Source organism: Oryzias latipes, chromosome 4, assembly GCF_002234675.1.
Source record: "Oryzias latipes chromosome 4, ASM223467v1".
In the NCBI taxonomy this organism is placed as follows: domain Eukaryota; kingdom Metazoa; phylum Chordata; class Actinopteri; order Beloniformes; family Adrianichthyidae; genus Oryzias; species Oryzias latipes.
Genome location: NC_019862.2, coordinates 26,524,422 through 26,548,934, shown reverse-complemented (window position 1 = coordinate 26,548,934; position 24,513 = coordinate 26,524,422). Strand labels below are relative to the sequence as shown.

At 39.8% G+C, this 24,513-nt stretch overlaps 1 protein-coding gene across 1 annotated transcript in view; it reads right to left on the bottom strand.

Moving 5' to 3' along the window:
- Positions 1-1,177: 1,177 nt before the first annotated feature.
- LOC101160230 (leucine-rich repeat-containing protein 52-like) overlaps positions 1,178-24,513 on the bottom strand; it is a 32,430-nt gene continuing 9,094 nt past the window's right edge. Inside the window, exon 2 of the mRNA XM_004068277.3 lies at positions 1,178-9,150. Coding sequence (XP_004068325.1) covers positions 8,813-9,150 — 338 coding nt within the window. The 3' untranslated portion in view covers positions 1,178-8,812. The remainder of the gene's footprint in view (positions 9,151-24,513) is intronic.

Here is a 24,513-nt window from a genome sequence, read left to right as displayed (position 1 = left end):
TCCTTCTTTTCACATTCCACCATCCATTTTAGAAGAACATAAACACTCACCTGAGCACTGGTGTTAACTCACCTTTGCACTAACAGTTTGCATGACTGAATGACTGAAATATTTCACACTAGTTGGTTTTAAGGCATAAGTATGCGTGTGAACACTATCTGTTTTGTGTACATGTCGACAGGTGGACATTTTTGCAGCTAGCAGGTGTGTTTATAACATTTGAGTGTGTGTGTGGACAGGCTCCGCCCCTTTTTTTTTTCTTTTTTCTTTTTTTTCTACATTTGAACCTTACCATAATGATTAACAACCAGTAAACTTGTTGCTTTATGCTGCTTCATGGTCTTATCCCCCTTCCCCTCCTATTATCACCCCCTACCCCCCCTCTCTCTAACGTCCCACTCTCTTCTTCCCCTCTTTCCTTTTCCGTCCGGTCCAACACCAAAGATTTTCAAACATGATTGAAATTAATAAAGTTTGGCCTCAATTACAAAAGGGGTTTATTCAGACATACCTTTGGTTTGTCTGAAGATTAATAACCCCTATTGTTAAAGTAAAATATGTCCAACACAAGAGGCCTTCAGCTCTCATCTCTCTGCCCAGCTGTTGGACAGGACAAGTTAAAAAAAAAAAAAAAAAAACTCAATAATACTTTTGGCTGGAAAAGTTTAACTAATTTTCAAAACTTTTTTGGTGAGACTACTTAATCTATTGTTAAAATGCCAAATGTGTTGATAATGATTTTTTTATATAATACAGTTTCACCATGTTAGAAATGTGTGGATCAAATTCAAACAGTAGTAAATAAGGTGACCCCCCCCCTCCCTGAGTACTCATATCAAAATGTTTCTATCTGAAACTGTTGCAAGACTTCCGTTTTGTGCTGTGCTTGGCGTGGTTGCGTGCGACTACCGTACATTAAAGGCTTCACATTTGGAAACGGCGGTCTCCAACTTTTCATTACACCCAGCCGGACGTTACAGTATCATAAAAATTGATAGTGCAACATTGTCTGTGGATTTTATCAAAGATAAAAAACAAACAAACATCCTAATTCCCCAAAAATTTGAATTTCCCGTCAATACTTGGATATAGTGGGCTTTACTGGGTTATATCACGACAAGACACAAAAAAACCACACAACATGAGTTTAGAGTAAATAATGAGATCAACACCAACATTTAAACATCACTCCAAGATTTTAATTGATAGTAAAAGATCCAAAATTACTTAATATAAGTTACTGCAGTTTCACATAGCCAGAACTGCCAGTCACACAGAGGAAATTGCACAGTAATGTTTTGCTTGAATGTGTAGTGGCAAGGATAGGTTGGAGCTCACTAATTACCAGGTACGGATGTATGGTTGTGAAGATGGTGGAGGCTTTTGTTTTCTTCTCAGGAATATGTCTTTGAGTGTGCATTGTGGTTCTCAAGCATAGGGTCATTGTCCTTTAATTGTGAAACATTTCTGCTCTTCTGACCCTTTTATTTTTAACTTCAATGATTCGTGGAAGTTTGGGTCTGCAGAATAGGCTTCACCCCGATTCACAGCATCAAACCCAATTCAGACTCCTCACTTGGCTGAGTTTTTGGAAAAGGAAAGGAATTGTTGAAACCCAGTTGTCTTTTAGTGTTCCATATATCTACTGACCTTTGTAGAATTCAGTCTGAAGATCATTTTCAGCACACCGTCCTGCTTTATTACACAGTGCACTCAGCGGATGTGAAATGAACTTTTTTTTTTTTTACTTGAAAAGCTTGATTTATCAGAATTTAAATTTCAAGAGCTTAAAATGTGTTCAAAAGGGGTATATTTGTCTTGATTTTGATTTATTTGAATCCTAGTGTTTTCTCAATAAGGACCATTTGCTGAAAAGTCAGTTGGAGTGTTTCCAGAATAAGACTCATCCTGATCATTTTGGAATTTTCTGCCTATTCTAAAGTGAGTAAGGGGAAGTAGGTCCTGGCATGCTGCACTCCTGTGATCCCACACAGTCATCTACAGAATCACTGTCATGAAAGGAAGTGTTGTGTGGGCACTGTTATAGTGCAAAACCTGTAAGTGATGCAGAAGCCTTTTCCTTTGCCTGCACAGCATTTAACAATCCACAAGTGTTTTTTTTAAGAGCATCTGCTCTTCTGCAGCTTGGCTCACTGTTGTTCCAACAAGTGCAAAGGATACTGCATGTGAAGCAAAACTGTTCAAACTGTTTAAAGGGAGGAATCTACAAAAAGGAATAAGTGTTCATATTTTTTTTTCCCTGGAAGGCAGTTTGTGCTGTGTGTGCAATGATGGGATGTAGTATTGACTTATTGCATTAGATGGACTATGTGCTTCATGCTCCCCCTCCAACATCGCCCTCAGGGAAATAAAGGGTTTAGATCAGACTGAACCACGCACACACACACACACACACACACACACACACACACACACACACACACACACACACACACACAGAGCTGCATAGTGATAGCTGTGTGAACCCAAAATGTTTTGGCTCTCGCCTCGCGGTTGTGCTTTTGGGTTTTTGTGTTCCTTGCACCCGTCTGTCTGTTTGTCTGTCTGTCTGTGTCAGTGTGTTAGTCTGCAGTCAGAAAACTTTCAGAAACCTTCGAGATCCAGCAGGCGGGACTGAGGCTCGTTTGATGGATTACAACCTGATGATGTGAGCAGAGCAGCTAAGCAGTGGGAAGAAGAGGGGAAGGAAGAAAGAGGAAGGTCATGGGCTTCACATTAGTCACTGGTAAAGGGGGATGCAAGTTTGTGTGGTGGAAAAATGGCTTCCTGGAAATGTTTCTAACTTTTTTTTACTGAGAGAAGCTGAGCAGCTCAGCCAAAACATCACAAAGAACAGATGTGAACAAGTTCATGTGTTTGATTTCAATCTAGAGAATCCTGATGGAGCTACTGCTCAGAAACTACAGAGAAGGTTGTTTGTTTTGATGGAAAAACAGCTGAGTGAAGCTTTCAGGTATGTCACAGAGTGAAGACCTGGAGTTGGGTTTCCTTCAACTGGAGTAGCTGTCACACGAAATATCTGAGGGAGGAACTCTGAAAACTGGGTGTGTTACTGTTATTAGTTTTTTTAATTTAACTTTTGTTCTGTGAGAAATCTGGTTAAAAAAGATGGAGAAACTCAGCCGTCAGTTTGCTAACTTAAAGTGTTACATCTTGAGTTAAAGTTTAGGACAGTGTGCTTGCAATGCAAAGTAAAGATTTTTGGAGGCAGAAAAGCAGCGCAGAATCTGTCAAGAAACAAGTCAAAGACCACTGAACTGATTTTTGTTCACCTGTTCAAGTTTATATGTGGATTTGATAAACACAGTTCAAAGACTTTAAGTGGACTTTATTCTTTTAAAAGATGACCTGTTTCTGTTTTTCTCAAAGATTTAGATCTTTAGTTTTTGCTGATGCAAACTTAATTTAACCCGTTTTACTCAAAATCAGAAATATCTGAACTGAAAGAATTATTTGTGAGGAAAAGGCTTCAAAGGTCAAATAAAGCAGAACCTTTAAAATAAAGAGCATATGAAAACAAAAGCTATAACTATTTTGTGTGGGGTTTTTTTTGAGCCAAAATGGATCAAAATGTGATGAGGTTAAAAAGTTAGTTTTTATTCTGTTTTTTTTAAAGAGGCATTAGATGCCAAGTGATTGGGCTTTAACTGTAGTTATTTCATAGTTGCCTGCTATAGAATTCTTTAAAACCTTCTTTAAACCTGTTCTACCAGCTTTAATAAAAGCAAAATTATCCTGTAAAGTTTTTATTGCTAACTATGTTGTACAAAACCTATAAAAAAATCTTAGTCAGTGAGAAGGCTCAGTATGCTGGAGTCTGGGTCAGAAAACCTCTTACTTGCTATGTGCACAAAAAGAACGGATTCAATCAACCTCAAGGACTTATCCAATCTGCAGCTTCATCATCAACCATCACAGCTTTTCTGAAGACAAGTAAACACGATATTTCTTCCTCTGTGCAGTGAAGTGTTAATTATCTGAACTCACATTCAGAAACACCCGCCAACTGTATGTGACAGGAGAAAATGAGAGGTCAGAGAAGTGCTAAAACGTTGCTTCCTTCATATATGACTCATTTGAATTAGTCCTTCTTGGATTACCACTGTCATTAAAGATTCCAAGTAATACATTTAGAGTTTTGAATTCATTTTTTATGTTCCTCTAAAAGTTTTTTTTCCAGAAATAACAGACAAGTTACTGGTCTGTCTTTGATCCTCTATCAACCCCTCAATAAAACACTTTGAAATTCAACATTTTAACCCGAAACTGTTTTCAGTTCAGGAGTGCTAACTGATTAACTCAAAGTTGTTCAGTCAAGATTAATCAGATTTACACTTTGAGTTATAATTTGTATGTAGGTCCTAGTGAGGCACATTGTTCTAAACTGGCCTACACACATACCTGTGAAATAAATGCAAATATGTTTTGTCACAGTCTATCCAGTTTACCCATTGCTTGTCCTGACTGACCCATTAACCTTTTTCCTACTTACTAATAGTAAAAAACTAAAACAGCTCATTTTGGTAAACCAAACAAAACAGCAACGCTCTCCCAACAGGGAACAACGGGCGCACGGTCCGGTCCAGGCATGCAGCTGAGGTCCTGATCTTGTAGGTCACATGTCTTTCTATGAATATGATGTAACTCAAGAAGGATGGAAACCCAGCAATCTGCAGATCCCTTAAGCTTCCCTTTGAGTAAATGGCCCGATAGTGACAGCCTAAAGATTTAACAGGTGAATTATGGGTCCAGGTGTGTGTCAAGAGTTTGTGCTGGCATTGTGTGAAAGCTGATGACGGTGTCAGATTGAGGATGGAGGACGGTGGGGCGTAGCGATGCATGGTAGGACAGACCAAAACAGGAGTGTTAATGTTCTCAGGCCTGCGGCTCTGACTTTAGCTGTGCCCTTGAGTTTCGTTGTGCATGTTTGTGTGCTTGACAGCAAGGGACGACTTGATTCCTGTTTGTGTGTTTCTGATGGAGATAAAGCAGCTCTCATATTTCCACAACGGAACATTTTGCGAATGGCAAAGTCTGATAAATCAAACCACACAATGTGAGAGACACATTGTACACTAAGATGGACTGTGTGTACACACCTGGTTATCGCCTATTTTAGGTATTCCATTGGGGCCAATTACCACCAGTGTATAATAAACAAGGATTTGAATGTTTTCCACTGTGAAGAACCAGTTGACTTGCAGGACACCCCTTAACATTAAGACAGCTCAGGAAATTTCACCTCTCTATGTTCAACTGTGAGTAGCCCTTTTGAAAAGTGTCTCAAATAAGTGAACATCTCAGCTGAGATGTTTGTGACTACCTAAAGTCAAAGATAATCTTTTCATCAAAGAACTGAAGAGTTTCATGCTAACAGGGGGCTAAACCCTGTGGTGGGAGCTTCATGTAATAAATAGATGTGGCCAAGCAGCTGCACACCCCCGCATCATACTGGTAGGGGTCAAATCTCTAATTTTGTCCAACCTAATGCTGCGGGCATATGACGTGTTCGAGAACACGCTAAAAGTGAAATCTTTTACGTGCTATTACCATATGGTGGTCACACTGGACTGTCACTACCCGATCCTAACGCATATATCAACCTACAGTTAGAAGAAGCTCGGTGCGGTAAGTCGAAGTGGTGCAAATCTCGCCAAGCTTGCTCTAGGGTTTTTATTTCACGGCTCTATTCCGAATAAATAAAAGACTTGGTGTCTTAGAAATCCAGCCGGACACAAACCGCAAGTGTTAATTTCTCAATCAATTTTTTAACGGTTGGCACTCTCATTAATTAAATGGGATGCTATCCATAAGTCGCCACCAAATCCGAGTCCCTGATTGCTTAAAGTTCAACTGGTTTAACTTTCAACTTGTGTTCAATAGATACACATTTTGCACGTAGAACCCGAGAACAGTCTTAAAAATGGGCATAGCAAGTGTGAACGTGAGGGTTTTGAAAAAACGGAAGCCTGAAATGACTTTTCCTTGGAAGTGGTCTCTTGAACACGTGATTCCGAGGCCGGTGTGAACGTAGCTCAACACATTTAACCGGAATTAGGATTGACATTCTCTCTTCCAGGACCAATCACAGACTTTGTGAAAATTAATTTTGCTGAGTCATTATTATTGCTGAGTCATTATTGATGTAATGGTCAGACATCACCAACGGTCTGTCCATACATAGTGTGTGCACACACAGAGAGGCTCAGTTAAGCCTGAACCCTTTTTGCTCTCAGATGCTGCGTTAATCCACTCGGATCATAACTATCAATGAATAAAGCTACCGAATGCCTGCTTCCCTTAGTGACCCTGCTCTTTCTTCGCGTCACTTCTACCACAAGTTTGCCCCTCATCATGTCCTCCTTCCACACTGCTAAGTGATGGACATGGCATAAGTGGAGCAGGGTGGGGGACGATCATGGAGATCTCGGAAATGCTTCATGAAAGCTCTGCTTCGGTGAAATGCACTCATTCACACAAACCCCAACACGCACACATGACCAGAAAGGCTCCACTTCTGGACTGGCACCTATCAACTGCAGCATTTTTTTTTTTATTTACTGCAACATGAGTTACGTTCAGAGCAACGTCCAGTCACTGTCTGTGGAGTCTTCAATGAGTGCTCGGCTCCTGTAGTCCCGCCACCGTGAACCCAGACCATTACCACCGCAGCGTGTTGGAGCTGTAGGTGAGAAGCTGCAGAGCGGCTCAAACTTTGACCACAGCCATTCAGAAACCTGACGTCGGCCATAAACACAGTACACACAAGTTATGCCAGTCACTGGGTGTCATTGTGGGAAGTCTTTTGCCTGCGGGGGAATGACCTTTAAGAGGAATTTAACACCAGACTGAGAAGCAGACCCGGGAGCTGGTGAAAAGCAAGATGACTTTTTGGATCATTTTCTCCGCAAGTGAATATTCGTGTTGAAAAGTCCAACTGAAGAGAAGCACTGCAGAAGCACAATGGAACTAGATTGTGTAATTTTGGTTTATCTCACTATTGCTGTTTTAGGGAGAAGTGCCAACACAAATGGTTTTCTCTGCGCAATGTCAGTTACAGACTAAATGACTGCTTTAAATGAGGTGAACAGACAGAACAGGTTTTAGCCTCACAGCCTGTGTGACGTTACATCAATCAGGACCCAAAATTCCCTTATTATGTTAGCTGTTTCTGTGATCATTTAGGACTAAAAATGAAAGAATTTGTTCAACAAGCTACTGAAGAAGTTGGGATGGTTAAGCCTTGTCAGAAGCATTTGTCGCAATGTGTAATGGTGGTTTAACGCTTTAACACCGTGCATGTTGCCGGTGACACATAAATAACACAAGCTCTTTGACACACCGTAACTCCGACGGGTTACGCGATCAACATGAATCAGGTGATTCTGATGCGTAGAAAAGCTGTTTTTCATAGTGGCTTTGCAACGATAGAACGGGGCAAAGCCGCTTTTCTCCTAAACAAAATCAGCTTATTTACGTTAATTGCATAAGCACTTCCCTACTGTAAAGTGTTGCATATCGGTGCAAGGCTAGAATTAAGTTATTTGCATAAATGATTGAAGAGTTATGGTAGACGAACAAATATCAACACAGTGTTAAAGGGTTAAAGGACAGGATCAGACTCTGTCGTCTAATAGAAAACAAACTCATTTTCTCGACAAGCTCTTTCTGATTTCCAATGGTTTTTTTAAGGTGTAGCTTAAGGTGAACTTAACTTTATTTTTCCACAAATTGACAACTCGATTTTTGCTGTTTTCTGCTAACCTCATCCAGCTGCGGTAACTGGGGGAAATTCTGCATCAGCAAAGCGAAAACCAAACAAAGAGTGAGATGAGAAAGCTTTGGGATGGTACTGGGTTACTGGTAAGGTACCCCATGGAAGTTTTTTCCTTTTTTTTTATTTTTTTTTTATCCTTGAGGACATTCTTACATTCATGTTCCTTAAGTTGATATGTTTGTGTTTTTTGTAGTGTTCATTCGCAGACAGGAACTGTTGCTGTACTCGCACTACAAGAAGAAACCTCCTCAGGGATTCTTTAAAAAGAAGGAGCGATGTATGGGTGGGACCATCAATCTCCGATCTTGTTAGTTCTGTTCAGTAGTTAAAATCCTTGCTTTCATTCCTTTCGTGTACATTCACACTATTTTGTCTTTTTGTTGTGTCGGTTTTGACTGAATTGTGTGTGTGTTTCGGACACATTTCATCTATAAGTGACAACAGTGACTGTTGATTATTTCAAGTGAGTTGCCTTAAGGCATTCAGGGAGGAAAAAGGGACATTGAACAACTGAAATGTACCAGTTTCCCATTTCTACTGCAGGATAGATAAGGCATCGCTTTCTTCACATCCTCTCTGTGTCAGTCTCGGATGTGTGTCGTTGGATATGCCACTCATACATCATGTCATGTTATTTTCATCATTTGCAATGTGTTGCAAAAGAGCACTTTACAGTGTATGCAGGTTCTTCCACGCCCTTTGTGTGTGTGTGCAGGATTATTGCTCTTGATAAACCCAGAGGTCATTCTGTTCTCCTGAAGTGAAGGCATTGTCGTCCTTATTGCTGTCTTTCTGTCTCCCTTTCTCTTTCACAGTCACGCCAACGCACAGCCACACACACTCACCTTTCTAAATGTTAAAGAGAATACTGTGATACCTAAAATCTGTAACAAAGACAGACAGGCAGATCTTAGTTCAGAGCGTAGCATTTGATGTCACACTCCTCCCATCACTTCTGGTTCCTCTCCACTTCCTCGCTTGTTATTTGTCGTCCTGTTGTCTCGCATCAGCCTGTCACACCTGCATGCCAGGCTTGCTCACATCCCCGTTCCCCTGGTTCCCTCCTCCGACCCCGCAGACGCCTCCCCCACCTCCACCCCATTGGTCCTCGTCGTCGCTGTCGACCTCCTCGCTCTTCCTCTTGGTGTAGCGCTCATAGAGCACCATAAGGATCCCCATCACCCACGCCGACACCGTGCCGGCCGAGAAGATGACGAAACCAATGGCGATGAAGAAGAGGTAGTCCCAGTAGCCGAGGCCTTGGTGGCAGTCCACTCTCAGCTGCATGCCTACTTCCGCCAAACGCTGGCCCGCCAGCTCAGGAGGATTGAAGCAAACTGTCTGTCCCTCGTCTGGAGGTGGAAGACAAGAATGACAGAGAAAGAGCAATCAGAGGGGAGATTTATCAGGAAAGAAAATGTATGTAAGAAAGCACAGTTTTATTAGCATATGGTTGAGGGTAAAGCAAAGGGGAAAGGGGACAAAACACTGAATTATTTTGGAGAAATTGTAGAGAACTATCAACAGTCAGTGCTCAAACAACAACGCTGAAAATGTACCCCAGGAGACTATAGATTTCCCCTGAGTAATAAAGGTCTTTGGTTTCTAGGACAGGGAAACATTGTTATGCTCCACACACTCACACATGCATGCAAGCAAAGGTGACAGCAAGTCTCTGACACATCACCCCTCCCACCTGCTTCTCCACATCAGCACAGAGTCTACAGCAAGCCAGAGATGAGAAGATGAATGTCTTCTCTGACAAAACATCTACTATGAGCAACTGCTGACCACGAAGAGATGCACGTTTACTGACAACAGTACGTTTGCTTTCTAATGCTGGTGTTTTAAAACAAGTAGGTCAAAGGTTCCTGAAGGCTGGGAGTCTAGACTGTGCTTTTAGAGTCTTGCTGAGGTGCTCATTAGCATGAATTCCTTCTGCCACAGTGATTCAGCATCAAGCACATGCTTAAGTTCAGTGACTACTGTTTTGCTGTTAGGTGCGTGCCCGATTCAGGTGAGCTCTCCAAAACAGAAAAGGGAATAGATGGATATCAAAGTCAAAAAGAAGGAAAAGGACCTCATGAAGGTTTTCAAATCATTATCTTGGTTTCTGTTTGGCCCTTTTTCACCAGCTTCAAAACATTAAAGTCCCACAGCAATCATGTTTTGATCTATTCTAAAAGCGTTCTCAGTGCTCTTTTAGTTATTATGGTTATGCCATTTGTAGACAATATTAAACAAAAAGTCCTTTTCTAGGACATAGTTTCTGCAGAGCGTTAAAAGTTCATTAGAATTTTTGCCTTCGAGTTGTTGGCTGGCCTGTTTGCGAGGAGCAGGCCCACCCCCACCTCCCATCACCCATCACACATCTATTTACACTCTCTCCTGCTAGCTTACGGCCCTTTACAACCCCAACCTAGCATTCCAGGTGCAAAAAAAGTGGCACGCAATACTGGCGCTATCCAGCCATACTATTTACACCAGATACCAGCTCAGATGAGGAAAACAAAGGCGTACATGGATTAAGTTGCCTACAAGTGGATGCATCAGAATGGACTGGAGCAGGGAACTTAGTGTAGTATTTTCTACATCGCAAGTACAATCTTTTTTAAACTGCATTTTCGTCTGCTCTTAATTCACAACAATTTGAATAAAGAAATACTCTAAATGCAATTTTAAACTTAGTTTTTTTTTATGTGTCCTCCATCCTGAGAAAATGCCAGAAGAACATGTTAAAACACAAAAAAAACTGTTTTACTTTTAATCTAAAAATTCAAAAAAGGAGCTGAAAGTAACGAAAGTGATATTATTGTGATGTATTTAAAAGAAAAGGTGTCAACAAGGATGTCAGGTGGAAATTTGAAAGTGCAAGACAAGATCCAAGATGATTAGTTTGTATCAGTGAGTGTTAGCACAAGGTAAGCCCTGTTTATCTGCAAAAGGCCTTAAGAAGATTTAGGAAACACTGGAGTGAAGCTGCTCTGCTGTGCAGAGAATCCTGCAGATGTGTCTCTTTAATGGATGAGTCATGGAGATCTCTGCAGCACTTTTACAAAAACATCCTGCATCAGAAATGTGAAAATAGGGTCAGATTTTAAAAGGGACACCAAGCAGGAATTGCAGAAAATGGAGAGTAAAGATACTTTAGTGACAACTCAACTCATGTACATTTTTAAACAATACACTTTGTGAAGAATTGTAAGGTACACAAAATGTTCTTTGTGATTGGAAAACTAATGTAAGTTAATTATCAATGAAGTAAGAGAAATACATGACCTGCATACACTGACAACTGAAACTAAACATGCCACAAAAGGAAGGAAATATGTATTTTGTAAATATCTCAAAATAAAAAAAAAAAAAAAAAAAATGTAAAAAAAAAAAAAAGAAAAAGAATATGTGTTTTGTAGCTCAAGTCAGGGTTAATGTACGAATTATGTAAGGGTTAATAGCTGATGAAGTGTGCGTTATTACTTTTTAACGCACGCCGTGGTTAAACGCTTCGCGTCGGACGGTTCAGGCTTCCACGGCGTGCGTTAAAAAGTAATATCACACACTTCAAAGGCCATTAACCCGCTTATACCATAGTCACTTACAAAAGCAATACATATTAACCAGTTTTTAGTCCTTAATTCTTGTTTTTTTTCCGATTTGGATCGCTTTTCTCACAAAAAGCGGACTATTTGTTACGTGATGCGCCGCGATCGCCACTGACTCATTTTGATTTTAAGGTCATAGTTGAGTTATGTGGATTATGGAGTAAGTTAAGGCTCTTATTTATCCAGGTGACGTCTTGAAGTTTCCATCTTTTATCTTTCTCAAAACAATTAAGATCGGGGCTACTGGAAAACCAAACTTGAACTTAAAACCAACATAGGGAAACTGCCATATGGTTCTGATTTGGGCGATTTTTATGGATATATACCGTGGGGAACTAAGTATTTTAAACCTAATCCTGCGTATTTCTAGTGTTTCTCTTTTTTAGAGCACTTCACACTGTTTTTGTATGCATTGTCCCTTTATTAAATAAATACAAAATAAAAATACAAGTTGGATCATAGCATTTTGATCCAAGAAGTCTTTTTTCTTAAAACATTTGCAAAGCATGGAATTATCCAAAACTTCTGCTGAAACTTTTACTACAAACATTTACTTTCTCATTAAGCTCCTATATAAGGCGTGGCCTTCTTGTGTTCAGTGTCTGAGCGTCTTTGAACCTTCTCTGTTTTTGGTTCTGTTCATTCTGGTTATTAAAACCGCCGCTTTGGTCGACGACTACAGACCGACTGCACTCACTCCAATCATGACAAAGATTCTGATTAGAAGTGCTCGCTTGAATGCACGTTTTCATGGCCGGCGTGTACGTCCCTTAATGTAAGTTACATTGTGAGATTGACAATAAAGTTCACTTTGACTTTGACCTATATTTTTATTAATATTTGATATAATAAATAGATCTAATGTCAACACATGCAAGAAAACCAAATATTAGATTTTTTTTTTTTAAATAAAAAAGTAACAAGTAGACATTTTAAAAGAATTGTATGTTTGGGTAGGTTAGTTAAAAGCCATAAAAGTTTCTCTCAGATCTTAAACACTGTTGACGTAAAAACTATAAAAACAAAAGTATTGGGGCTTTTAAGTCAAGCAAACATCAGTTGATATTGTGATTTGTAAAATATGATTTTATGGATTTTGGTGCAATGGGGTCAAAAAGTGGTGCATCAACTAAAGAACCCAGTTATAAGGACCACAGTGCATTAACAGACAATAGTGTGGACAGGGGGGCATGCTCTTTAACAGAGTGATCAGAATTAGGAAGATAGAGCAGCCAATGCCACCTTCAATCACTTCATCTGACCTAACCAGGTCTGCTCCTCCACTCCCAGCCTCCTTATGAGCCTAATTACATTTCTACTCTCTTAAAAGGGCAACTCTTTTTCTTTAAGCAGCGCAAAATGAGAGAAATGACACAGACTATAAGGGGATAGACAATCAGACTATGACAGCATTTTAAAGATGAAGGGATGAGGACAAATTATTATGGTTCAAACAAAGTCAAACTTAGATTTGAGCGAATTAATGAACAGGTTCATTATTTTTTTTATATTTACTTTTTCACGCATTTAAATGAAAGTTTCAGATAAAACACATCCACAGACAACAGAAGTCCTTTGCTGTAGTCTTGTCTTCTGGTGCATTTTCTGCAGAGCTGCTAATACTGTTAATTAAACTGCAATGAGCTTCAAATGGAGGCAAAATCTGGACTAAAGACACAAGCGATACTAAAGATAAGATCTATAGTTTTCATAATGGCATCATACAGAGCAAAGCATTTGGGGAGACACAATTATTCTCAATTATCAGACTTTTGTTACAAATCCAAATTTGTTTATTTTTTTTTATTTCACATAAGAATTGATACTAGAAATAACTTCAAGATGAATTATTCTGGTGATTGGATCATTATAATATATAATTTGGAATCAAAGTCTCAGATTCTGTAGCAGGGGGGCTTTGAAGGACAGTGTCCTTGATTTAGGCTTTCTAAATCAACTTGCCCTTCTCCCTACAGATGGCCTGGATCACGTATGTCCAGCTAGTCAGAATATGCAACAACAGGGTTTGTTGGAAAACAAGAAGGAATGCAGCCCTTATTGCCTCACCCTGGACTGGAGGAAGAGGGAAGGAATTTATAATAAAGAAAGCCCAACTGAGAACTGATTTGTGGAAATCCAACTCAATTTTTAGAATCCTGACATTTTTGCTAAAACATCCTTTATTCATCATTTTGAAGTGATATTCTCACTTTCTCAGACACTGCATTTTAGTTTTTTGTTATCTGTAGGTCATCGTCATCAAAATGACAAAATATAACTGTTGGAAATTTACAAATAATAGTACCAAAGAAAACACATTTTAATTTAGCCAACTAATAGACAAAAAAATAACTTTTTCACAACATTCTAAAGGCCTGTTCACACCGGGACGGATTTCGCTGGCGATTTTCGCCGACGTTTAACGCCTCGTGACTAAACAAAGGGCACCAATGAGAGTGTGCACACCGACGCGAAAAAACGCCACGCGTCAAAGCGTCAAAAAAAAAAAACGCCTCGGCTTCGTTTTTTTTTTTTGACGCCTCGCGTCGAAATCTATTCGACCAATGAGAATGGCGCTTTTGCACACGTCTCTGGAGCTTCTGAAGTTACAGTAAAACACAACTTGGGGGCGCTCAAACACAAAACTGCCTTGCTGAGCACACATACCAGCGAAGAAGTTAGACGCCAAGTAGCGTCTACACTGCCGCGAAGAAATAATGACGGACATTCTAAAATATCCCCGAACCATGCACCAGTTGGAGCTACTGGTGCTTGAAATATTCATGTTTTCTTTGTTTGATTCTGACAAGCGCATAAATACTTGCTCTCTTCTTCTGAGTGAAAAGCCACTTTAAGAAGCGTAAAGTTACGCGGCGCCACCTTGTGTACAGGAGTATTTCTGTTTTACATTAAGCGCCATCTAATGTCAGGGAATGAAATTGCATGTTCACTCCGCTCATCTTCAGCGAAAATCGCCTGGGTGTGAACACAAAAAACGTGGCGAATAACGCTGGCGAATATTCGTCCCGGTGTGTACGGGCCTTAACATAGTGAGATGTACCTCTTTAGTCTTTCTGTTGTCTGACAACATGCCTTATCTGAACACTAAGCGAATTGACCAAAAAGCCCACGACACAGCTGCTGCAGTCTGATAAGGCTTCTTCTGATCAATACGACATAACAACCCCTCACCAGAAGGCCGTGTCTCAGTCAGGAGAAAAAAGGTTGTGTTTTGTCTGCAGGCCCTGCTGCAGCAACCTATCACTGTGCTTTAATATAATAATATAATATAATATAATATAATATAATATAATATAATATAATATAATATAATATAATATAATATAATATAATATAATATAATATAATATAATATAATATAATATAATATAATATAATATAATATAATATAATATAATATAATATAATATATTATTTTAAATATCAAGGATTTCTCAGCCTCAGCCAGAATTAGTTTCTGCACCTTTGTGCCACTAGTTTAATGTAATTTCTATTTTATTTCTTTTAGTTTTATTCTGACATTTATTGTTCATTCATTTATTGATCAACTGAAAGAAAAAGTTCTGTTTAAAATTGTCCCTTTGGAAAATAACCAACTTGACGTTATTTAGAAACAATAAAAAGATAAATGTAATTTTAATTTAATTTTTTGCAATGTATTTGCTGTATCAAAATTCATCACTTCCAATGTGAAGAGGTAATAGTTTCCAGCGGTCCTGAGTTCAAGCAGCATCTTCCGTTGTGACGACTGCAAACACAACAATTTACAAAAGGACATACCATGAATCCAGTTCATTCTCTACTTCAGTGTTTTTCAACCAGTGTGCCATGGGAGATGGTCAATTGTCCCATAGGAAATTGCCCTCATTAACTGATCCAAAAACATTTACCATCTCCAGGTTATCAGCTCTTTGTTCGTCCAAACAGGCCCTGATAAAACACTGAGTAGTTAGGAATATCTCAGATCATAAAATACTTTTTTCTTTGTGTTTATTTGATTCTATTAAAGATATTTTGATAAGGATGACGGTACCGCGATTTAGCTGCAGCTATAACTGTTTTCTGAAAAGTCCCGCCCCTTTAACTGTCTCCACCAATCATTCTTGGAGGCTTAATCACACGTCATCAGTCTGACCAATCAGAAGTGGTTAAAGTCCTCACTTCCTTGTTCCAATTTAGCTCAGAAAGTATCTAAGTTCCAACAAAAATAACATCTAAAGCTCGTCTTTAGCGGTGTAGCTTTCCACAGAATCCGGTATCAGACCGTGGAAAAAGTGAACAAAACTATGAAGCTCAGAGACGCTGGTCTGTCTGCCTTCGGCAGCTGTTTGCACTTCATCTCCCATGATGTATTGGGTTAAAGTGATAGCGTCTCAGCACACAATGAGTTGTCCTTGTTAAACGTCTTGAAACCACAACAAACATACATCAAACAGTTTTTAAATCTTTTAACTTAACTTTTATTACATCTTTTAGAAAAAAACAGCTGCAGCTTCCAGCTTTTTCTGCTACAATTATCACAAAAATGCATGTGAGATTGCGGAGGGGCTGTAGATCAATACTGTAACGACCTGGGGGTTAGCCCCGCCTTCAGCCCCTAAGACTCATGGGAATTATAGTACTGTATAAGGCCAGAAACGATTAATTAAACAAAAAATGTCACTTTTTGCAATGCAGAATTGTACTGTGAATGTTTTGTAACTATCTGTAAATAGCAATACGCGTGTTGAATACGTACATCATCAGGTTTTGTAAAAAAGGGGTGGTAGCAGACAAGATTTCTCTTCAATCCACTCCTTTTTAAGCACACTGTATGATTTTATGTCTTTTAAACCACTGTGTGTTGACTTTTTCATTTGTTTTGTGTTTGAAATAAACTAAACTAAGTGGGGAATCTTGATGTGAAAACCATGAGTGAGAGGGCTGGGAACACAAGTGACCTCCATGCTGTTTGGCTGTTTGTGGTGTATTCAATTAAATGGGCATTTATGCTGAAAAGGAGACTCTGCTTCTCTGCCTACTTCTTCCTCTCTGAGACTATCTGGGGTCGTGCGGTGTATGGGTCACAGACAGCTGTCCAATGAAGCCGCTTTATCAGCAGTTTGGCTATAGTGACGTTGTGGCTGGGTCATTATAATACAGACTGAGTTTTTCTTTAATTTAGGATACTGGTGTGCCAGTGGATTTTTGTCAAGGTTAAAGTGTACCATAGCTCAAAAAAGGTTGAAAAACACTGCTCTACTTCATGGTTCCTGTCTTGACACAGACACTGTTGTCAGGACATGAAAATATCAATGCCAGATTTACAGGCATTGATATTTTCATGTCCTGACAACAGTTTCCACTGAGTATTAACCCCCCAAAAAATCCAAAAGGTTATTTCACAACACGCTTTTAGTTTATTTTATTTTTTAATGTTAAAAAATGGGTTTGCTTAAATCTGTGAAAAATCAAAATTTGTATCTAATGAACTTACTTTTTCCACGCAGCTGTTTAATTCAGCATGTCTTCCTGTTTCTTTCTGTGTAACATTCAAGTTAAACAGAAACTTGAATGTTTTGCATATGACAGAAAATTCAAGGCTGATTGCCATAATAAGGCATAAAAGCAAATTGTGTCGTCACAGTGCACAGGAAAAGGTGGCACCAAGGATGATTCACTTTGCTCTCAGGCACTCACTCATCACCATCTGTTTCTATGTCGCGCACAGTTTTCTCACGCATCCCATCACTCAGCCTGGCACACCACTCAGACATCACTTTGGCAGAATGCCCTTGACATTTTCAGTCTGCCCGTTTTTCGCCATCTCTGTTTTTCCCCTCGGTTTTATATATATATATATGCATTTTATTGAGTGCCCCCTGAAATCACAATACAGCCCTTTAACTTTGCGAAATAAAATGTTCTTCAACCAACCACATTCATGACCTTGTCTAGATTCAGGAGTGGGGTCTGTTCGGACCAGGTTGAAGGTTTTTTTCACTGAGATAAGAAAACAGTGAGGATAGAAGATTTTTTAGTTGAAACTTGCTAGATCTTTTTTCTTTCATAAAAAAGCATTTCAGTCCATGAGGTCCCAGCTGAAGATGCCTGATTTTTTTTTACAGTGCTGTAGAGCAACATCTATAGTTACAGTGGACACCTGATTACTGTTTATAAAATTCCCAATAGCTTAAAAAAGTACTACTACTATTTGTTGTTAGCGGTTTTTAGTGTCTACTTATATATATAAAATTTCCTCTGAGAGTCCAAATTTTGGACAGCTAGCCTTTGCAAATTTCAGCATAACTTCATTACATACGCTTAACTGGCTAATTATGCATCATTATGCTCACAAACTTCCTCTAATCTTTACATCTGCAGCCTGAGGAAGATGTTTGCAGATCTTGAAGGGAGCATTAGATGAGAGAGACAAATTGAAGTGGATAGAGGGCTACAGCAATACATAGATCTGTGCGTGTGTCCTCATTGTTTCTGCAGAGTAACTTGAACGTTTGGTCTGATTCCAAACCTCTCAGGACTTAGTTTGTGTAGCCTCAAAGAATTCCCGGTTTATGCATGGTTGCTGCACTGCAGAAAATCCTGCAGCAAAAGATGGAAACTGGACAAAAAAAAACTTTAGGCTGGCTACTCATGACACCGTCTGGATTAGAGGAGCATGACTTTAAGGTGTTGTTTTTCTTATAGTACTTGTTAAAAAATTAGGTACTCAACCACAGGTTTTCCTTCAACAGAAGGACCAGAGTCTGAGAATTGCGGTTGCCTGTCATTGCAGTTATCTGTGCCTCATATTCATGCTTACAACACTCTGGTGAAACTCTGTGTTTCTCCAGAGTGTGCATGACCTGAGGGTGCCAGGCTGAGGCAGTATTAAGAGGCACATTGAGAGATTTGCTACTGACTGCACACACAAATCCTTGCAGTTCAGTGACACATTACAAGCCAGTGGCTGTAAAGATTAAAATAGTATTGTAAGAATTAAACAGCAACAACCAGAAAAATAAACTCTGAAAAGTACCTTCCTTCTTCACACAAACAGGCAGAGAATTAGTGATGGTAAGTTCTGTATCGAGGCTTCTATGCCTGTGTCGAGCAGTGGAGGAGGAGTTTCTGTGAAGCGCGTATCAAGGCTACCTTCATTTAGGGAGGAGCTGAAGATGATGATGTATGAAGCTTCACCTCCTGGCTGTACCACATGACTGATTCATGAAGTGATTCAGATTATGCCGCGAGTCAATCCCGCAGGCTGCATTCATGATGTGGGCGTTTGATGATGGAAAATTACGGTCACTGAGAGTTTGGAGTGCAGAGGTAGAGATAGTTTGGAGAGAGTGTGGATATTTAGAGGAGTTATTATTATTAGTAGTAGTAGTATTTTTTTGGATGAAACCAATAATACAGTGGTGGACAAAATTGTTGGTACCCCTCAGTTAAAGAAAGAAAGTCCACAATGCTCCCTGAAATGACTTGAAACGTTCAAAAGTACCAATAAATTAAAATGTATTGAAAATTAAATAATCAAAATCAGCCATTAATTTTGAGTTGTTGGTTAACAGAATTATTTAAAAAAACAAACTAATGAAATAGGGCTGGACAAAAATGATGGTACCTCCATAAAAGACTGAGACCTAATTGCCCAGGGAGTCATGATGAACTCAGGTATGTCCTTTAATTGACATCACAGCTGTTTTCAAACCCAAAATCAGTCAGTCTGCCTATTTAAAAGGAGACAAATAGGTACGTTGCTGTTTGGTGAAAAGGTGTGAACCACACTGAACATGGACAACAGAAAGCGAAGGAGAAAATTGTCCCAGGACATTAGAAACAAAATTATAGACAAACATGGTAAAGGTAAAGACTATAAAACCATCTCTAAGCAGCTTGAAGTTCTTGTGACCACAGTGGCACATATTATTCAGAAGTTTAACACCCACGGGACAGTAGCCAACTTCCCTGGACGTGGCTGGAAGAGGAAAATTGATGACAAATTGAGGAGACGGATAGTTGGAACTGTATCCAAAGAGCCCAGAACAACCTCAAAAGACATTAAAGGTGAACTCCTAGATTAAGGTACATCAGTGTCAGATCACACCATTCATCGTTGTTTGAGCCAGAGTGGACTTCATGGGAGACGACCAAGGAGGACACCACTGTTGAAAGGAAATCATAAAAAAGCCAGACTGCAATTTGCAAAAATGCATGTTGACAAGCCACAAAGATTCTGGAAAAATGTCCTTTGGACAGATGAGACAAAACTGGAGCTTTGTGGTAAGGCACATCAGCTCTATGTTCGTAGACTCAAAAATGAAGCATACAACAAAAAGAACACTTTCCCTACTGTGAAACATGGAGGAGGCTCAGTTCTGTTTTGGGTCTGCTTTGCTGCATCTGGCACAGGGGGTCTTGAAGTTGTACAAGGTAAAATGAAATCTCAAGATTATCAAGGCATTCTGGATAGAAATGTGCTGCCTAGTGTCAGAAAGCTTGGTCTCAGTCGCAGGTCATGGGTCTTCCCACAGGACAACGATCCAAAACACACAGCCAAAAAACCCCAAGAATGGCTAAGAGAAAAGCCTTGGACTATTCTGAAGTGGCCTTCTATGAGCCCAGATCTGAATCCCATTGAACATCTGTGGGAGGAGCTGAAACATGCCATTTGGAGAAGACAGCGTCAGACCTGAGACAACTGGAGCAGTTTGCTCATGAGGAGTGGGCCAAAATACCTGTGGACAGGTGCAGAAGACTCATTAACAAATACAGAAACCGTTTAATTGCAGTGATTGCCTCAAAAGGTTGTGCAACAAAATATTAAGTTATGGAGGTACCATCATTTTTGTCCAGCCCTATTTCATTGGTTTGTTTTTTTAAATAATTCTGTTAATCAGCAACTCAAAAGTAATGGCTGACTTTGATTATTTAATTTTCAATAAATTGTAATTCATTGTTACTTTTGAACGTTTCAAGTCATTTCAGTGAGCATTGTGGACTTTCTTTCTTTAACTGAGGGGTACCAACAATTCAGAATCAGAATCAGAATCAGAAAAGGTTTTATTGCCAGGTTCAGTAGAGCGCACTTTACAAAACGAGGAATTTTTCTTGGTGTATGGTGCAATTAAGAATAAGTTAAAAAAATTAAGTTAACACAACAACACACTATATACAGTTGAGTGAGGTGGGAGCACAGGTGGGCTGGGATGGTGGGGCCTGTAAGTAGCAGCGATAGTTCCAACACTGTATGTCCCTTAAACACAGTGGCGTGATCTGAGTGTTATAAAAGTAGGATCATTGTCCAAACACAAACCACCTTCACATGGGGATGGGTGCTGAATCACCTAAGTGATGTCAGTACTGTAGAAAAAACGTGGATTTTGGTGCTTTGGTTCAGACCTGTCAATCACTTTCCTCTCCAAGTTTGCTTTACAATTGAATCGGTTATTTCAAAAGGGGCCCAAGTCCAAGAGGTTTGTTTTTCCAGGAAATGATTTTAATTGCATAGCTTAAAGGGAGGCTACACCAAATGATTAACACTTTACCCAGATTTAGCACCAGTTCATAGCTTACAAATGCTGTAATATGAAGCCCCTCACTTTTATAATTTCAGAGGACTAGCAAACTAAAGTCTCTGGACTTGGGCCCTTCTGAAATTAAACAGGGGCGCTGCCATATTGGATAACTAATGCTGCCATCTATGGGATAAAGCAAAACCCATGCAAGAGAGGCCCAAGTCCAGGAATTTTGCACTTAATGCATTTTACATGTCAAGTCAATCCATTACAACGGACTTGGGACTTTTTTGCACATAATCAGATAGCTTATCCCTCGAAGACTATAGAACATATAATATCTCTATTTTGAAAAATTGTGGACTTGGGCCCCTTTTGAACTAACCGATTCAATTCTAGCCAATCATTTTACCATTCCAGCGATTGTAGGCGGGCTCATATAAGAAGTGTAAGGGAGCTTTAGTCCAAATGGGTGAAAGGAAAGGGAGCGGGGAAATACGTTGTTTCTTCTTCTGCCTTTGTGAAGACGGAGATGCAGAGCTGCAGTGACTATCAGAAAGAATGAAATAAAGCATCTTTAACACATTTATGCACTCTCCTTCACACTGTGACACTGCTTTGTCACATTTATATGATTTTGAAAAAAAGAAATCATTTTATTTTTCATTTTTGAAGCACCTGATCCACCCTTTAGAGACCAGAAATGTTTTATTTAATTACCATTTTTAATTTATAATCACACTTTTCACACTTGGTGACAAAAAAAAGTTCTGTACAACAAGAAAAATGTTACTAAACAAGCAAATTAGTTTATAGATAGAGTCACCCTCCCACCCCCAAGTCCACACACAACCCCTCACCTTTAAAGTACTGGTTTTTCCTAAATCTCCAGATTCTCCCCAAACTATCTCTACCTCTGTCCAAACTGCCTCCAGTTTGGCACTTAACTCCTTCCACAATTTTTCAGCTATTTTAATCATTCAACTATTAAAATGTTCAGCTCTTTCAGTTTTTTCCAGTTATGACTTGTGGTCCTTCAAATCCTTGAACTTTTTAAGATGTTCCAGGATTATACACTGACCAAAAATATAAACGCAACACTTTTGTCATTGCTCCCAGTCTTTATGGTATGAACTCAAAGATGTGAAACATTTTCCACATAAACAAAATAACCAGTTCTCTGAAATATTGTTCACAAATCTGTCTAAATCTGTGATAGTGAGCACTTCTCCTTTGCCAAGACAATCCATCCCACCTCGCAGGTGTGCCATATCAAGATGCTGATTAGACAGCATGATTATTGCACAGGTGTGCCTTAGACTGGCCACAAGAAAAGGCCAGTCTGAAATCTTCAGTTTTGTTTTATTGAGGGGGTCAGGGGACTCAGACAACTAGTCAGTATCTGGTGTGACCACCATTTGCCTCATGAAGTGCGACACATCTCCTTCGCATAGAGTTGATCTGGTTGTCTATTGCGGCCTGTGGAATGTGGGTCCACTCTTATTCATTGGCTGTGCGAAGTTGCTGGATACTGGAACACGCTGTCGTATACGCCGATCCTGAGCATCCCAAACATGCTCAATGGGTGACATGTCTGGTGAGTATGCTGGCCATGCAAGAACTGGGATGTTTTCAGCTTCCAAGAATTGTGTACAGATCCTTGCAACATGGGGCCGTGCATTATCATGCTGCAACATGAGGTGATGTTGTTGGATGTATGGCACAACAATGGGCCAGAGGATCTCATCATGGTATCTCTGTGCATTCAAAATGCCATCAATTAAATGCACCTGTGTTCTTCGCCCATAACATACGCCTGCCCATACCATAACCCCACCACCACCATGGGCTACTCGATCCACAACATTGACATCAGAAAACCGCTCACCTACACGACGTCACACACGCTGTCTGCCATCTGCCCTGAACAGTGTAAACCGGGATTCATCCGTAAAGAGAACACCTCTCCAACGTGCCAGACGCCGTCGCATGTGAACATTTGCCCACTCAAGTCGGTTACGACGACGAACTGGAGTGAGGTCGAGACCTCGATGGGGACGACGAGCATGCAGATGAGCTTCCCTGAGACGGTTTCTGACAGTTTGTGCAGAAAATCTGTGGTTATGCAAATCGATTGTTTCAGCAGCTGTCCGAGTGGCTAGTCTCAGACGATCTTGGAGGTGGACATGCTGGATGTGGAGGTCTTGGGCTGGTGTGGTTACACGTGGTCTGCGGTTGGATGTGCTCCCAAATTCTTGGAAACGCCTTTGGAGACGGCTTATGGTGGAGAATTGGACATTTAATTCCCTAGCAACAGCTCTGGTGGACATTCCTGCTATAAGCATGCCAATTGCACGCTCCCTCAAAACCTGCGACATCTGTGGCATTGTGCTGTGTGATACAACTGAAGATTTCAGAGTGGCCTTTTTTTGTGGCCAGTCTAAGGCACACCTGTGCAATAATCATGCTGTCTAATCAGCATCTTGATATGGCCCACCTGCGAGGTGGGATGGATTGTCTTGGCAAAGGAGAAGTGCTCACTATCACAGATTTAGACAGATTTGTGAACAATATTTCAGAGAACTGGTTATTTTGTGTATGTGGAAAATGTTTCACATCTTTCAGTTCATTCCATAAAAAATGGGAGCAATAACAAAAGTGTTGCGTTTCTATTTTTGGTCAGTGTATCTCCTGTTAGCTATACCTGTTGGTGGTGTAATGGCATGACATGTGAGCTGTAGTGCACAATGTTCCTGATTCAAGACTTAGTGCTGGCATTTTTTCACAAAAATAACTTTTTTGTTATTGGGCTGTTTTTACTTTATTTATGCCCAACTTTGATCATTTGTTTCTTTCTTTTTGCCAATTATTACGCTTTAAGTTTCAATTTTATTCAGCATTTTTCTTCTGGAAATGCAGCTCATTCTAGTTACAAGTTAGTTTTGTTTATCTCAAACTCTGCAACAATCTTGAAGCACAGCACTGACACAGGAACACAGTAGACCTGCAGAAAAGATGATGACGCTACAAAAACTTTGATCAACTTTGGGCTCGATCTCTGCATTGCAATGGTCCCCGTGCAAAAAGTGATGTAATAACAGTGTGTGTTGTATGAAGCTGCAGGGCAGATAGTCTGAGGACTGAGCTATTTTTAGGCAGATTAATTATGCCAGTGTATATTAACGGTAATCAGCGTGGGTATACAGGGGAAGAGGCTGGGAGCGGCAGACAGAAGAATCTTCTACCTTGCTTACAAAGCAAACTAATTAAAACTGTTAACATCTGACTATCATCGTGCTTTGCCTCTGCACTTCCCACCCCTCCCCTTAATTTCTAACCTCCAGGTGGACACAGGTCCTTGAAAGGAAAAAAGCAATTTGTAACCACGTGGAAGCATTTTATCTCTGTGCTGCATGACCTTTTTTTAACACATGTGACCTATTTTTATTATAAGCCAATTCATTTTGTGTGAATCCTTGACAAATGATTTCTGTCATATTTGATTAATGTTAAGCAAAGTACGCTCAGAAAGTAACGGTTATATCATTTTCTCCATCCATCCATTCATCTTTCGTCGCTATATTCAGAA